The 16,911-nt window shown below is 42.2% G+C and overlaps 1 protein-coding gene across 8 annotated transcripts in view; it reads right to left on the minus strand.

The window, feature by feature from the left end:
* MEGF11 (multiple EGF like domains 11) overlaps positions 1-16,911 on the minus strand; it is a 298,911-nt gene that overhangs the window by 54,571 nt on the left and 227,429 nt on the right. For all 8 annotated transcript variants that reach the window (XM_054169250.1, XM_009903880.2, XM_054169251.1 and 5 more), the window contains 3 exons: positions 7,136-7,256; positions 5,539-5,702; positions 5,030-5,132 (listed from right to left, as the gene is read on the minus strand). In XM_054169250.1, coding sequence (XP_054025225.1) covers positions 5,030-5,132; positions 5,539-5,702; positions 7,136-7,256 — 388 coding nt within the window. The remainder of the gene's footprint in view (positions 1-5,029; positions 5,133-5,538; positions 5,703-7,135; positions 7,257-16,911) is intronic.

Raw genomic sequence — 16,911 nt, forward strand, 5'->3', positions numbered from 1 at the left:
CAATGTATGGAAATTATTGAGCTTGTAAAGGACAGTGAAATACATATATTTTGGTTTCCCTCACATAACAGCCAAGAGGGAGGCTGCTCTTATGAGACATGAGTGAAGCCCAAAGGTGAGAAGTACCAATGCAATATCAAGATGTTGCTTCCTTAGCAGCATCTATCATTTTCATACCTGTGCTTGCCACCCTGACTAATTAAGGAATATCTATGAGGGGTTCCTTTATAATTAGTTGTGGGATGCACACTTCTGTATTGTCCATTTTACAACACCAGCCTATTTTCCCTATACATTTTGGGGATGTTAAAATCTACTGAACAAACTCTGGGTTTGGATATTCAGAAAAGCTAGTCAGTAATGTAGTGCAGTGTGTAGTTGAGATAGCATCACAACTGCAGTTTTCCTTAAAAAACAGAGTGGGATAAAAAAAATATTAAAAGGAAAAAGAAGACAGAACCAAGATTTGGATAAGACAGAATTTAGGATTAAAGGAATTCGGATAAATAAAACTTCAACTGACCTTAATAGTTACTGGAATGGAATACATACCCCTGCAGCTTGCTTCCTGTTTAATCCCACTGTAATACCTGAAAGGTTAATAAAATACTCTCTGCCACAATGAACATGAAGCACATTGGCTCATTGCAGGGAGGAAATGAGCTTGCTGCGACCATCAGCCAGGCCTGTGGCTTTCCTTTTGGTAATCCGTTTGCGTGTGTGACGTCTTGCTGTGAATATGGATGGACTCAGGTCTTAGAGGCAGGATGAGCAATGGCTGCATCTGGCTTCCCAGAGAGTCCTGCTAACCTGGCTCAGGTCAAGCACAAAGCAAACACCTCCAGCAATCAGAGGACAAGCCAGCAGCTATGAGCAATTTAATTATTAAGGGCTGTTGTGAGGGAACCAGCTGAAGGCTATGTAGTAAAAACTAGTTGTTATCTGTGAAAGCTGTCACTTTCTGGTACAAAACAGGCTGCCAGCAGCCAACTTGAGGAGAAAGGACAAAGCTGAGGGGGGTTGCAGTTCAGCTTGCGAAGCCCATATGGCTTAGCTGGAGCTGTAATTTCCAGAGCTATGCAGCATTACACCTAACAGAGGAACGTTTGCTTCCTACATCCTCTGGTAGCTTTGGACCCACCCAGCAGGGCTACCAGGGCAGCCAGTCAATTTCTGTTCACTTTCAGGTTATTTATTAAGAGAAGCCTAAATGAAATTAACACTGTCACCAAACATCTAAAAGAGGAGGCTGCATCAGGGTGGAATGAGGCTGATGCCTAATCTCTAGGACCTGTTTGCTTGCAAAGGACTTCAAGGGAATGCTCAACACAGCTATTCTGTGTTTCCATTCTCTCTGCTGATTCAGTGTGGGCAAGATCCCTAATTACCCAGATGCAATTGGCACTGAAGCACTCTGTTTTCAAGCATTTTCGTTGTAACATGAATGTACACAAAGTAACTCCTCTTCCACAAATGACTAGTGCGTTGGGAGCTTCAAGGTATGTATCTGTTTGCACGTACAGCGCAAACACAGGAGAAGTGGTAGATACCCCAACCCTGGAAGCATTCCAAGTCAGGTTGGATGAGGCTCTGAGCAACCTGCTCTAGCTGAAGATGTCCCTGCTCACTGCAAGGGGGTTGGACTAGGTGACCTCTAAAGGTTCCTTCCAACCCAAACTGTTCTATGATTCTAAAATGAATGGATGATCCAGAATAAGAGAGATCCTTATTAATCTTTAGAAAACAATTGGTTTAATCAACAAAGCCTTGGTCCTGGGGCAGGCTACACATTTCCTTTTCAACCTGGCAATAGATATGAATTCTTCTTTTGATTTCTAAGTACTAGTTACACATGTGAGGTTATGTGTATGTAGTACTGGTGCAAGCAGGAGAACTCCATTCAGTGCAAGGCTGGGCCCTCATTGTTATTGCATCTGGCACTTCCTTCATTCAAAATTCAGCTCTGCATTGTGTCAGCAGGTCAAAGATGCAGTTCTGGCCCACATTTGAACAAGTTTCACCTTGCTTACATCACATCAGAGCCTTTTGCCAATGTGGTTTTGGTTGTGTATGTATCAACGCTGTGCTTGCTCTGCTATCTCCAAAGCCATCTGTGACAGAATGTACCTGGGGTTGGGTAATTTTCAGTAATAATGACAGGGTGCAATCATTTTTAGATCTGATTTAACTTCTGCCTTTGGCTGCACACATGCATTTCCCCACTGAACCTCACAGAAACTATATATGCACGTCTCTAAGCAGCCTGTTACCAGTATGCTTTTTTATGCATACAGCTGGTTTGCACAGCTTTGTGATCTCCTGGTTGATATGTGGGATTTTCTTCATCACCTTCCCCTCTGCCAGGTACTCTCAGTTCCTGAAAATTACCTTCCCCCAGGTAGTACACAGGGAAGGGCATTGTGCTAAATAATAGTCTTGATGGGTGGCAGTCATCACGTAATAAAAGGATGGTAGACTGCTATTAACTTCCATTGTATGCTACTCTTTACATGCCTTTTTTCTTCTTTTCCCAGTCTTCCTCCATGCTCCTACCACCTAACAGTCTCTGAAGGTTTGTATCAGTAACATCTTGAAAACTACTTTAAAGAAAATGGGTTCAATCTTCCCCTTGATCTTTACATAAAACACTGACATCAAGAGGGAGTCCCACGTGTGGGATGAACATACAGCATATGCTGTTTCAGATTAAGTTTTGTGGCTATTAGGATCAGAAAGTGACGTGAATCCTCTGTCTGGTGTGAGTGGGCAGGAAAACCTTCAGATGTTCCAGGCTCCTGAACTTTCCTGATCTTTTTCAGGCCTTGCCTAATTAGTGCCAAATTCAGGAAGTAAAAATTTAAACCTGAATTATTTATCACATCATATTTATAAAACACACTGAAGTACACATCCTGGCCCAGTTCACAACAGCTACAGATGAGGCAAATCTTTCACCCATGCCACATCCTTAATATGAAAATATAATTATCTAGCTGAAGAGTTCCTTAAATTACATACTTTCAAACTAGCATGAGCAGGATTTATTCTTGTGTCTGGTGCTAAGCCAAGTGGAAAAACCAGTGGAAGCAGAACTGACGAAACACATGCTGACTTTGTCTATCAGCATTTCCAGTGCACACCTTACAGGGCCCTGTCAACATCTCAACTCCAACCTGGCCTCGAATACTAACATGATATTTTCCTCCCTGAAATGTGATCCTAAAGAAGGGAGTTTCAGAACTGCAGGGACACGCTGAAGGATAAAGTCCTCAGTTTGCTGGCAAGTTAACAGACATCTATTTGGCCCAATATGGAAATTAAAAGAAGGAGTATCATAGAAATTACTCTTACTTTTACTTGGAGCAGTGTGTACCTGCATTTAATGTACATTTACAGATGTGCATGTGAGTAAGTACAAAGTGTTTGTTGCCTTTGTGAAAAAGCCACACCTTTAGTCTGCATTGTCTGCAAAGCACTTTTTCTGCAGCTTCCTCTGGAATGCTACCTCCAGAGAGATGTGTAATAAACTTCTAGAGTAAGTGTGCATAAATATATCTCTTTAATTTACTGTACTTTCAAAAAGCATTTTGTCCCTTGAAGAAACTCATGATGGCTACAGGAAAGCCTACCAACTGTTTCTCTGATGATCATCAATTATGTACAGTAGAGTTTTAAAGCCTGATAGATGGAGATATTGATGGTAAAGAGGCTCAAAGAAAGATGAATGCAGTCCTGTGAGTGAAGAATGCAGGCTGGAGGAGGGGATATTAACCAGCTCATAAACTGGACTTTTGCCTGTGGAAAAAATGTCCTTTTCAGGGATGCATTCCCAGTATCTTTGAAAAGTAGCTTTGTGGTAAGCAGTATGTAGAACTTCCTATTTTTGCATTTATTTATTACCTAAAAAGATTTTTTTCCCCCTATTGTATGTTCTAGGTATAATTTCATTGCTTTTGCTTCATGCTTCTAGGAGCTGAGCTGCTGTGGTGATGTTCTCTGCATCAGAAACAGAAGTCGTGCATTGGTTTAAGATAGAAATGAAGGGTTAAGGTGACAGCAGCTCACATGCTGGCTGCCTGAGCAGCCTGCCCTGCTCTATATATTCTTCCAACTTGTACTTGTTTGAAAAACAATTAGATTTTCCAAATGATTTGCTGTTCATATAAATGCATTTTGATTGTCAGTGTCACTGGTGGTTCTGCAGTTATAGGCAGGAATATAACTTTATTTTCCCCCAGGGCCTCTACAGAGAGCTGAGGGAGATTAACCAGTATTTTAGGCAGCTAAGTGTGAAATACTGGTTGGGTCAATAACTTGCCCCCCACTGCTGTTATGTTAGCTGTCAAAAGCTGGCAAAGAGACATATCAGTCAGGAGTCAAGTGCAGGTCTGACTGTACTGCGATCTCCAGCCTGGACTCTCTGACTTCATTAAATAGTCCTCTTTGCCTCTGTCTAATTATGAGAACTTTTTGTTAAACCAGCATTAATCTACTCTCCATAACTACCCTTCTGTGTGACAAGAAGCCTGGGAAAATGGGAAAAGCATAAAGACAAGCTTTTGTGACAAAACTGGGTTTTGCACAAAGGAGCAGCTGCAGTCACTGACTCTTGGCCTTCAGAAAACTCTCTGTATTCCCAGGTATGATGGTCCCAGGATTCACTGTACCCCAACCACACCCCTGTGGAAAGGGCTATTCAAGGAGAAAAACTCTGCAGGATTTCCAGATGATCTGCATCCCTCCAGAGGATTCTCTTTACAGAAGGCTAACATCTGGCTCCAGGTTTGGAGCCATCTTCAACTCATCTGAATACAAATTTAATGAATGCCAATTATCGTCACCATCATGAGTCACTGAATAGGGGTAACTTCAGCTGATCTTGTCTCAATCTATTATTTAAAAGTTTGCAGTCACAAGTCCATTGCCACAACTGATGCAGTAGCAAAGCAAAACAACCCAACTATACCCCCACAGAACCCCCAAACAACAGCCCCCCACTAAGGTTTACAAAGGAAATTGCTAATTTTACCTGTCCAGCCTGCCAGACAGCAGCAGTAACCGGTGACAGGATCACACCCATCTGCATGGCTACAGTCACAACGTTCACTGCAATTAAGACCATATGTTCCATCCTTCCAAAAAGATAAATAAAGAAGTCTTTCAGTAATCAGTTTTTGGTTCTAAAATGTGCAAAATCATCTATCATGTCCCTCTTAATGCTGAGTTGCATTTTCAAAATGAACATGCAGAGAAGATGGAAACAGCTCAGTGCCTGACATTTCTAGACAGAACCAAATGAGGAATCACTTTAAAAAAAAGATGTTCAGGAAAAAAGCAGATAACAGGGCAATAGCTCTGATAAAACATAATGCAAAATATAATACATCCACTTGACTACTAGAACCCCAGTCTGTTATTTACACATGATTGCCTTCAGATATCCATAGACAAAATAAGATGCTGGCCTACTACATGTTTAGAAGAACTGCGTGGACTGTGGTTTAAAAGGAGATTCAACCCCACCCTACTTATACTTACAGGACATGGCTGGTCACAGTACTCTCCTTGCCATCCAGGTGAGCAGAGACAGAAGCCATCTGCTGGCCTGCATGCTGCTCCGTTTGTGCAAGAACATGTCTGGTTACAGTTAATACCCCAGCTTCCACTTGAACATGGAATGGAGCAGTCCACTCCTTGCCACCCTAAAGAAACAAAGTAGAGAAACAGCATTTGGGATGTTTTAGTGGCAGCACACTGGTGCACACTTCAGCCCTTGACTCAAGGACCAGCTTCCTTCTGATCTTGGTGTAAATTCAGGCTATCTTGGGGTTAAAGAGTGACCCTTTAGTTATGACCTCCTAACTTCCTTTATACCAGCAGAAGGATGATACAGGTATCACTGTATTGGCTATTTACCAGACTAAGGTATCTGACACCTCTCTGGGAACTGCTTGGGCAACAAGAGAGAGCTTGGTACTCTCTGGCAGGCAGGAGAGCAATGCATGAAACTTGCCATTCAATTCTGGCTCTTTCTTACCTCATATTTTTTTGAGAATGCTCTTTAATATAAAGAAGTTATTGCACCTAAAAAAAGACCAAGGCCATCATTTCTAACCATTAAGGCTCAAATCTTAACTACCAGGCACACAATGGCTTTCATTACACCTCAGGTCTGTGTAATGGAGTTGAGCAGTAACTCATGGTTTATACACCGTCATTAAATGGGGTTCTACAGTGATCTATTAATTCATGTTTGAAATGCCAGATTTTATTGTTATTTGCCTCACTTCTCTTTTAGGGCTTATGTAAGCCATACAGGCAGAGCTCATCCTGGTCTTCTGAGGGAAGGCACTGCTACGTAGGGAACATCAGAGCCACTGTGCCATGAAGCAGTACAAGATTTCTCCAGTGAACCCTAGATACATGGGTTGTATTCACTGCCAACCTCATAAGGAATTCTGGACATATGTGTAGGAACAATTTCTTCCTTGAAAGGGTTGTCAAGCCCTGGAACAGGCTGCCCAGGGACATAGTGGAGTTATCACTCTTGGAGAGATTTGTAGATGTCATGCTGAGGGACACGGTTAGTGGTGACTTGGCAGTGCTGGGTTAATGGTTGGACTTGATGATCTTAAAGGTCTTTTATAACCTAAATGATTCTATGATTCTAGGTCTAGTGTGGATAATAATGGCTGGGCATAGCCCAGTGTAATGGGCTTAAAGAAAAGACAGGCAGGAGGCTGTCTCTGCTCCCTTGCCCAGTTGTGCCCCTTGTGGAGGGGAGAACAAGAGCTTGTGAGCTCTGGAGAAATGGGGTAGCAAAGAGATAGACAATCTTCCCCCAACAGTCTGTGGATTGCTTTGTGTTTCCTCTGGAGAGGAGCTGTGGCTCTGCCAGCACACTTAGTTCTGTGACCTGTTCTTGCAGCAGAGCAGTTAAGTCTGGCTGCTGTTCAGGGCAGAGACAAAACATACAGTCAAGCCCCTGTTGAGTTCTGATACTTGGGCAGACTGTTGAATTACTGTCAGGCACAAGAAAATAGTGGAGTTACTGACTGCACAGCTGTGCCACTTTAAAAGGGGAGAAGCACTGATGCCAAATTGCAGACGACTGTTAAATCTGAATTTTGTTTACCTTCTCTGCAATAGCACAGCCCATCCACGGGGGAACACGCACCATCATTCTTGCAATTACAAACTGATGAGCAATTGGTTCCGTAGGTTCCTGCCATGCAGGTAATGGTGCAGTCATCTCCCTGCAAACCAAACAATGAAAAAAAAAAAGTCAGAGTCAGCTAAAGAAATTGGAATTGCAGGAAATTCCTGTCTCTGCACAGGGAGGCTTTCTCTTTCAGAACAGTAAACGGAGTGTTAGGATTTGATTGCTGAGTCTTCAGCACTTGAGCAGTCACCGCTGCTTCCCATGTTTATGATGCAATTAGCGCTTTGATTGACTTGGAGGAAAGGGACAAGTTTCTGGCGTTCATTCAGCAGGAGGTGGGGAAGTTACAAAAACAAACCTCCTAGAACAGATGTTAGATCATTAAGCAAAACATCACTTACAGAACACTAATCACAAAATATACAGTCTGAAACGGTGCAAAGATTGCTCTGCAGTTCCTGGAAAATATATTCCAAGAATTGGCTTGTTTAAAAACGAAAGGATCTCATACGTGCTCATCTTCCACAGACTGGCAGGGAGGAAAACGACATGGCAGGTGCATTAGACCTTTTTGATGCATGGCTGGTACCTGCATTTGTTTTCAACTAATTTGCATGAGATCGTGACTTTAGGAAGAACGCTGAACAAGGAGTGATGTGTGTGTCAGAGAGTGGAGGCGCACAAAGCAGAACACAGAAACAGCCTCCGTCCTCTCTCTGCTTTAGGTGTGGGTAATGTGAGGGAAAGGAAAGTAAATACTTAACACGTCACAGAAACAGAGAATATTTCCACAGTAAATTATAGTGCACTGATCAGCTCGTGTGACTGAAAGGACAGACATGGTTCCTACTACTATTGTTCATCTGATAGAACAAGGGAATTAAAATGTGAACACAATTCCTTTACATCTACTTACCAAGTCCCATGGTTGGGTCTACGCAGGTTAGCATACACCAGGTATTTTTTTGGTCCTTTTTCTTCTATGTGTAGTCCTCACTTTCACACCACAAATTAGGTCCTAAATTCTCTTCATCAGTGAGTCAAGCTTTAATAATTTAGTTCTATGTCAGAGTAAGCTCCCCTACTCTGAAGTTAAATAGTAACTGCATTGCACAGTGTGACCTATCCCATAGATCAGGGGAAAAGATATGGTCAAAATGTAGTTTTGCAGGTGAGAGGCTTCACTGTTTGATAGGAGGAGCCATTTATCGGGAGATAAATGCACAAAATGTCAGCTTCCCTATGCCATGGCAAGTACCTCCAGGAGCCTGTATATCACAGCATCAGACACTGAGACAGTAAAAGGAAATATGAACAGATTTCTGAGCACCATAAACCACCATATGCCTGCTGTAGCAGTTCTGCCTAGCACCAGTATGACTCATCCTATTTTATATGGTTTAGAGGGAAGTAGAAGAAATGGTTAAAAGATGCTCAGAAGTAAATCCTACAAGTTGCTGCTTTTTGAGTGAAAGCAGTGTTTGTAAAAGATGCTATCTTTGACCTTGGTGGAGTAAAACAAGTTCCCCTGAAAAGGCCTGGCAGTAAAAGGTGCTGTCTTGACAGCCAGAAAATCCAAAGCCTGCTGCCCCTCATTACCCTGCCAGCATGCCTACAGAATGAGCTGCAGGAACCCAGAGCTGAGCAGGATGGCAAAGGGGCACTCAGTCTCCACGCCTAATCAATCCTTTGCCTTTCTCCTGTGTGTGACAATTAGACAGCCAATTAGTGCCACTTAGAAAGCTGTATCTTGTGTGAACGAAACTCCCAACTCATTTTGTGTACAATACAGGGCTGCTGGTGCTGCCAATAATTTCTATGACAACTGACCTTATCTGGATTTGAACTAGTTGATCAAGAAGTAAAAGAAAACTCCTTTGAAAAGGAAAGTAGAACACAGTGATGTGGAGCTAGAATACCCCCTTGGGAACCAGATGAACTCAAACAGCATCTGGGCCACATGCAGGAGCAGGAGGTGGATTTCCAGTTCCTTGGCTGACTCTGTGCCTGCAGATCAGCTCGTGTTCTGTGGTGTGTTCTCCCTGGCCACGTGCATGATGGGCTGGTGTGGGATTCACTGGACTTGTGTAGACTCACTCTCTGTGGAGGGCAGTCAGACTCATGGGTATTCCAAAGAAAAGATACTGTAAACAAGCTAAACATCAGGCTGTTTCATCTTTATTCAACATGCCTTTGAGTTTTGGCATTTACTCTAATGGACTTCACTTTATGGACTCAGAGAGGTTGGTCATTCTGGCTGTCCACCTCATATGCCCTTACTTTGCAAACAAACCCTCACTGAAAATATAACTGGCTTAATGAGATTTTTATCCCCAGGTTTGACAAGCGAGACCTTCAGAGCTTTCTGAGTGACAACTGCCAAACACACTTAACTTCTTAATTACATAAGAGGGAAATGCACTTGAACTATAGCACTGGCTGTAAGATTTTATTAATTATAAATGCATATCCCGTTATTAACATTTTGAACTTGATTTGGGAGATTGACCTATGAAATGAAATGCATTCAGGTACTGTTAAAGATATGTAAATTCCACCTCCCTCTCGCCACCTGCCCAAGTGAATAACGCCGCAGCAGACGTCTATCCAGTTGTTAATGAGTTACACAGTCTATTAATCTGATTTCAAATGCTGTGTATTGAATCTTCACTTTTGCAATATGGTACTTTATATTTCTATCCTATTTAGTAAAATTAATCAACAGCTGTGCTCCTTGTGTTGATTATTCTTTTTTTTTTCCTATTAAGATCAGGAGGTTAATGAGAGTAGTGAAAATGCCTGGATGTGGTGCACATGATAGGAAGGAGTAGCTAATTCAATCAAACATACACCCCTGAAAATGTTAAAGCTATATAAAGGAATACAGCTATAAATAACTTGCTATTTTACACCTCTGTTTTCCAAGTTAGAATGATGGACATCACAAACCTTCAAAAGTACTTAATTTTTGGTTTGTTTTTCATTTAGAAGGCCAAGTGGATCAAAATATCTGAACTCTATCCAGTGTGTTATTTCCTAATTTCAGAGGTCAAATCTGACTGTAACATAATCAAAGGAAAATTATCTTTACAGGATGTGGGACTGCATTGTGTGAAGCAGCATGTTGCTGGCCTCTGCTTTGCGTCACACCTTCCCAGGCCCCAACCTGTGGGATGGCACCTCAGTGCAATCAGGGTGTCCCACATCTCTACACAGACACTCAGAAGCTAACCATGAGCAAGCCGTATTTTGTTTGAAACCCAAATGGGTTCGGTTGGAAGTGTGATCCCAAATGTGATGGGAACGTGATCCCAACAGAGCAAACACACAGGTGGGGGAATCCCTGGGACCTTAAAAAGTCAGCTTTAAAGTAAACTGAATGGTGGCAGCAACGTAACTAACACCACCTCTATGACTTTCTACACCTGGAAGTACTTCAGAAGTACTAATTGCTGTAGAAACTAAACAGCAGACCTTCGCAGCACCACGAGAGCATTGGGCATAGAATTCTTGTTATTGTTAATTCTCCCCTACCTAGCGAGGGTTAGGACCAAGGAACCAAACTCCATTAATAACCCAGACTGCCAGCTCACATCCATCAGCATCAAATATTAATAGACTCAGAAGGTCCAGAGCATACATCTTTCCGGATGGCAGTCAATAATACGTCTTGTTTCTGTTCGGGGAGAGGGGAAGATTTTCCTCCACAAAAATTATTATTGTACAGTATTAGTAGAGCTTAAAGACACGTTGCTGCCTTAGGTGTTAGCTGGGTTAACAAGCTCTGGACACTTCAGACAGTGTTTTCTTTGGATTAATGTTGCCCTAAGAGATTAGATTTCTTGTTACTGTTAAAAATACACTCCTGCTGTAAACAAAGGCAAACTCCCTTTGAAATTCTTTTCCCAGTGTTCAGTACAAAGGTTTGTATTTATTCCTGTACATTTTGGATCAGCCTTTAAATCCCTGTTTCCAAAGCAGGGGGGAGGGGGGAGGGGGGGAGGGGAAAAGATACCCCAGACCATAAAGGGATTTAATAAGCCATCAATGGTCAAGATCACCTGGCAAAGTCTGCACTCATACCTGGTCTGTCTCAAAATTTGACTCTTTAAGGACACAAAATTAAGAATTTCAGTAGTAGCCACAATCTAAGGGAATAAATTTGTCTTGGAGAGCTAAAGCCTGGTTCTGCTGAAGTCAGTGGCAAAACAAAAAAAAATCGATTTTGCAAGGCCTCTGCAATGCAGAAGACTAAGAAGGCTGTTATTGAACTTGGCCTCAAGTTTGCATGATAAAGACCTATGTGACAGGTTTGTTTGAGTGTTCTTAAGGTTTAATCTGTCAAGGTGCTGAAAATCCTCATTTCCTGTGCAGGTTATTGGGAGTGGGGGGAACAGACGGACTGACAACACTGAAAAGCAACAGATTTGACCCATATCTGTAAAGTGACTCTGACTAAACTGAGGTTTTTCACATGGTATCTGATTACCTCCCTCTCCCTGCTTTTTGTTTGTTTGTTTGTTTTTTGGTGCCAGATGAATTAGAGGTGCAGCACCGTCCCCAGCAACAGGGAAGTGCAGTGCTCAGTTCTCAGGGCTCACATTAAATAGAAAGAAGGGCATGGTGCAGTGCCACATGTGTATAATGATAAACAGATCAGAAAAAAACAAAATGCAGGTGCTGTTTGTACCTGAAGTCTGTGTGTGCAGATAAGGCAGTTGGCATGGATTTAGCACATGAAAGCATATATTTATATGTACACACATTATGTGGCACACCAGTGTGCTGGTAGAGTGCCTGTGCACCGATGCAGATCACAGATACAGTTCTGTATATTTACTTATTTAATTGTGACATTTACAATTAACCCAAAGTGGTTCTCCACAAACATTCCCTCAAGGTAAACATATGGTACCCAGCAACACAAACTGTCGGAACAAACTAATTTCCCTAACGGTGTTGCAGTGGAAATTAATGTGCTCTTCATCAGTATATTAGCAGCAGTAGGAAACTTTGTACTTCTGCTGGTCTTCTCCTTTCACCCTAGACTCGAAAAATTTATTCATGACCTTACTATACAGCATCTTTAGTTTTCCAGACATAATGATGTCCTCTGGCAGAATTCCTTTCCCCTCTGGGTGTTACTAATTACTCCCTGCAGAGGCTATTATTGGTGCTAATGATAAAACTCAGAAAAAAAAGAAAAGAAGGTTGGGGAAGGATCTTGTGCCCTGTACAAGCTGAGCCTTCAGTTTGCAGGTAATCACTGCTACTAAGAACTGACAAATGTTCTACTCACTTTGTAATGTTGTATGATGTAGCTGTGATGGAGTCTGAAACGCATCTGAAGAGGCACAATGAAACCACTGATGACCTTATTTAGTCTCCTCTTCCCTCTACCCTTTTCATGGAAGAAGATGTGGTAAGGATGGGAAAGCGCTAGTGCCTTTACAGCTCATGATTCATCCAAAGACACAACCATTGGCACTGCTAAATGCCGAAGTCTTTCATTAAACCATCAAGCACTTCCAACAGCCATCTGCAAAGCCTTCCCCAATCTGGACCTTGGGGGCATCATGTCCTCTGAGCATACTGGAAGACGTGGACACGCCATAAGGAGCAAGCACAGCTACCTCTGTGAGTGGGAAGAACCTACCGCTTCGCCTCCTACCATCTCCCAAGGATTTACAAACATTTACAAATTGATGTCAGCATTTTCTTTCACCTCTGAGTTTGTGCTAATATGCTAATTCATACAGTAAATTCCACAGTAAATGCCGAGTTCAACATGACTCAGCCAGATAATAAATAATTCTTACTTGTGGTGTTCGATCAGAAGCGTTCAGCAAAACATGCACACAAATAAAATAGGAACGTTGTTTGTTAGAAGGAGTAGTAGGCAAAACTATTATAAATAATGTCAATTTGAAGTACTTGCAGTACTGTATTTAAATACTACTCATTTAATTCTATTGGTTATAACCAAAGCCTTTTACATAAGGGCAAAGCGGGGAGTACTGACTGTGAGGGGAGTAAATGTTACCACAAAGGAACTGTGGTTTTTACTTTTCCTAATTCTTTGTACCAAATCTGGCTGGACCACAGGATCACAGGATGTTAGGGGGTAGAAGGCACCTCTGAAGATCATCGAGTCCAACCCCCCCCTGCCAGAGCAGGACCATAGAATCTAGCACAGGTCACACAGGAACACATCCAGACAGGTCTTGAAAGTCTCCAGAGAAGGAGACTCCACAACCTCTCTGGGGAGCCTGTTCCAGTGCTCTGTGACCCACACAGTGAAGGAGTTTGTCCTCATGTTGAGGTGGAACCTCCTGGATCTTTGTGGATTCATACTTTATAAACCAAATTACAACTGTTGTGGGCTGCTACTGGTGTAACACACTACTCCTTCTGTAAGGCCACGTAAGAACCTGGCCAGATTCTCCTGTCTGGACTGTCAGGCCCCTAGAGCCTCTTGGCCTGATGGGTCCTTGGAGCCTCTCATCTCCCTCACAACTGATCTGAGATACATTAACAGCATATTTGGGTTTTTACTATTTCAAACCCAGAAATACTCAACCTATGGTCCCAGAGGCTTCAGAGAAACAATTATCCAAACATTGTCCCAGAAGGGATCTTCCCCATCACGTTGACCATGCACCCAGGAAGTCTATGGCCACAGCTTAGAAAAGCCTTTGATTATGCTTTGGCTACCCATGAAGAATGAAAACTTATGTAAGTTTTCAGTTTGGACACCATGTATGCATCTGTAGAATTGGAATTAACTGCACAGAGCTCACGGTTTTCAGCACAGTAAATCACAGCTGTCAGGGATTCACTGTGTGGGATTCAATGATCTATGCATCTAAGGAGTCAGACATTGCACACTGGCTCAGAATCCTTTCAGTCTGGAAATGCAACACTTGAGCCCTGAGGTCTTGTGACTGAGTATGTCTCTGTCCCACTAACTCATGGGAAAGAGCTGCGCTGCCTGCACTGGTGACATCAGAGCTGCCCTGGGTGCCCACATCCGAGGATCAGAGAGGGATTTTTCCATGATCATGGTGCAAAAGGTCTTATCTTTTGAAGCCAGAATCTGTCCATTCTCCTGTCCTCCAGCATCTTAGCTCCAACATGCTTCAAACCTCCCAAAGGAACAAAACTCTGGCACAAGGAAACTGGTCATGAAGTGGGGCAGTGCTGTGTAAGAATGAAGGCAGCAAATTCTGGCTTTTTGAGGGCTTTTTACCTCCATGCAATCCAGTGAAAACAAGTACAAATAAAACTTTCATTAGAGAAAATTGGATTTCGCATACTAAACCTCAGCAAACCTGAGCTGGATTTCTGACAGTAAGCACTATAATCCCCCTCAGCACCAGGGAACAATTTTCTAGTTTGCACTAAAAATATGTCCAATATCAGTCAGTTATCTGCAATTAAAAAAATCCATTCCTACTGTTCAAGCCACCTGAATATGGGTCTGGAAAAAAAAAGGAAAAGAATTCAATAAAGAGGGCAAGCAAGAGACAGAACACTTCCCCCTCTTCCCATAAATCAGTGTAGCACTGTTGCTGGCAAAAAAATCAGGACCTAACTTTACAACACTTGAATATCTGCCTGGTTTAGTATTTAGGCCTTAACTGCAGAGCACTTTAGTGTCAGCAAGGCAATGAATACAGCATCATATAATTAAAGGTATTTGCAAGGAAAGTGGTGTGGAGAGTAGAAAAGATGATCATCAGCCTCTGAACAAGATATTTTTTTTTTTACACAGTCAGCACTTTTCACCTAATAAAATATTACAAAGTACATTTATCCAGGAGGGACCCCTCCAAAAATAGGAGATTGGATTTAGCCAGGGTAAAACAACTCCTACATCATTTCCTCAGGACATTTCATCTGGTGAGACTCTGCATCACACCTGAGAGGGCAGCCTCCCACAGGCAGACTCTAATGGAGTACAAGCAACACAGCCATGTGCAGTTCAAGAGGCATGATGGAGGTCAGCTGAATAAGAGGATGTGAGGAGCTTGGCCAGCTCCAGCAGCTACATAAGGGCAAGACTCAAAACCAAACTCCTAATTCTGTTCACAGCAGAGATGAGGAGATTGTTTATGGAGCAAGTGTTTCAGGTGGAAATGGAAATCTGTAATACATGGGTTTAGTTAATGGGAAGATACATTATCAAAGCAGGTCAGTCATGTCTCTATCAGGAGGATTCCTGAGGTACATTATGGGGACAGCTGGATAACCAAGTCCTATGTTTAGTTCAAGCTATTTAAACCTGGAATGGGGCCACTTCAGATTTATTCAGGTGAGGCAGTGAGCAGACCCTCAGAATATTTTAAAGTTAACTCTGGGGAAATTACAAAGAGTCAAACACCTGTGGGGTTCATTGCTGTTACTGTAATCAACTTTGATCAGCTGCTAGTCTAAAATGCTTCAAAAATTGTTGTATCACAAATGGTGGTATCATCAACAGGTATCATGGCCCAGGCATAAAGTGCATTGTTGCAGGTTAGTGGAAAGTATTTATATGCCTGAGAAGTATAAACTTGGTACTAGTGCCCATCATAATGTACTCAACAAGCTACTTGTGTGGGACAGAAACTAGCTAAGTATGTCCAAAAAATAAATCACAGTCCTTGAACACCACCAGTAAAGAAGGAGGGGGAAAAAAACAAAGCTGTTTTCTTCTGCTTTTATTTTTGTATTGAGGCCTCTGAACTGGAGTTCTCACTATAGCAAAGGCAAGATTTTAACACACTATGTGCCATTCCACCGTTCTCTTTACCAGATTTGGGCAGAACAGCTCCACGGCTAACAGAAGACTATGGCATTTGGAAACAGGGAGAAGCATTTCAGTGCAGTGTACTGCAGAGTGAGGACTCAGAGCTGGCTATGGTAGTTCTGCACCAGCTATTTTATGGGAGTATCTTTGCCTGGAAATTAGAGGTGGTTTGTGCTCTGCCCCCATCTCCTGAGTGGCACTGAGCAGGTTCTACCTGGTAGAGTAATTGTGGCCTCCTGACTTTTTGGCAATAATAAATTTGGGCTCTGGCAGAGTAGTCTGAACAGTTCTGCAAAAAGGACATTAGCAGAAAGGAAAAAAAAAAAAGAAATAAAAGATATCATTTATGCTTCCACTCTCTATGACGTCCTCTGGCAAGAAGATCCACAGTTTAATTATAAATACCATAGAGAAAAATTATCTTTATTTGGTTGCTTCAAATCCACCGCCTGGTTTTTAATTGGGAAACTTCTTTTGCTGTGATAAATAGCAAATATGCATTCCCTCTTCCCCTTCCCCCATGGTGTAAGAGACCTCTCTCAAAGCTACCCTCGGTGACCCCTTTTCTAAGCAAAATCATCCCACTCTCTTATTCTCATTTTATGGGAGCCATTTCACAATTTAATTACGCATTCTGTGAAAAGCACTATCTTTGTCTTTAAACCTGCTGTGCAATCATTTAATTGGTTGCCCCTTGTTCCTGTGTTATTAGAAATAGTAAATAACCATTCCTTGTTCACGTTCTATGCACCATCCACAGCTCCATAGATCCCTATCGCACCCCTCCTCAGCCATCTGTTTCCCGAGCTGAGTTCTAGCTTATCGAGTCACTCTTTGTATAGAAGCTATTCCATATAAAAGATGATCTTTGTCACCGTTCACTACTTCCATTATATCCTTTGTAAGCAGGAATCAGCCAAACTGTGCGCAGCAATTTGCGATTTAGATATATTATGGA

The sequence above is a fragment of the Dryobates pubescens genome, chromosome 17, assembly GCF_014839835.1.
Source record: "Dryobates pubescens isolate bDryPub1 chromosome 17, bDryPub1.pri, whole genome shotgun sequence".
NCBI classification, from domain to species: Eukaryota; Metazoa; Chordata; class Aves; order Piciformes; family Picidae; genus Dryobates; species Dryobates pubescens.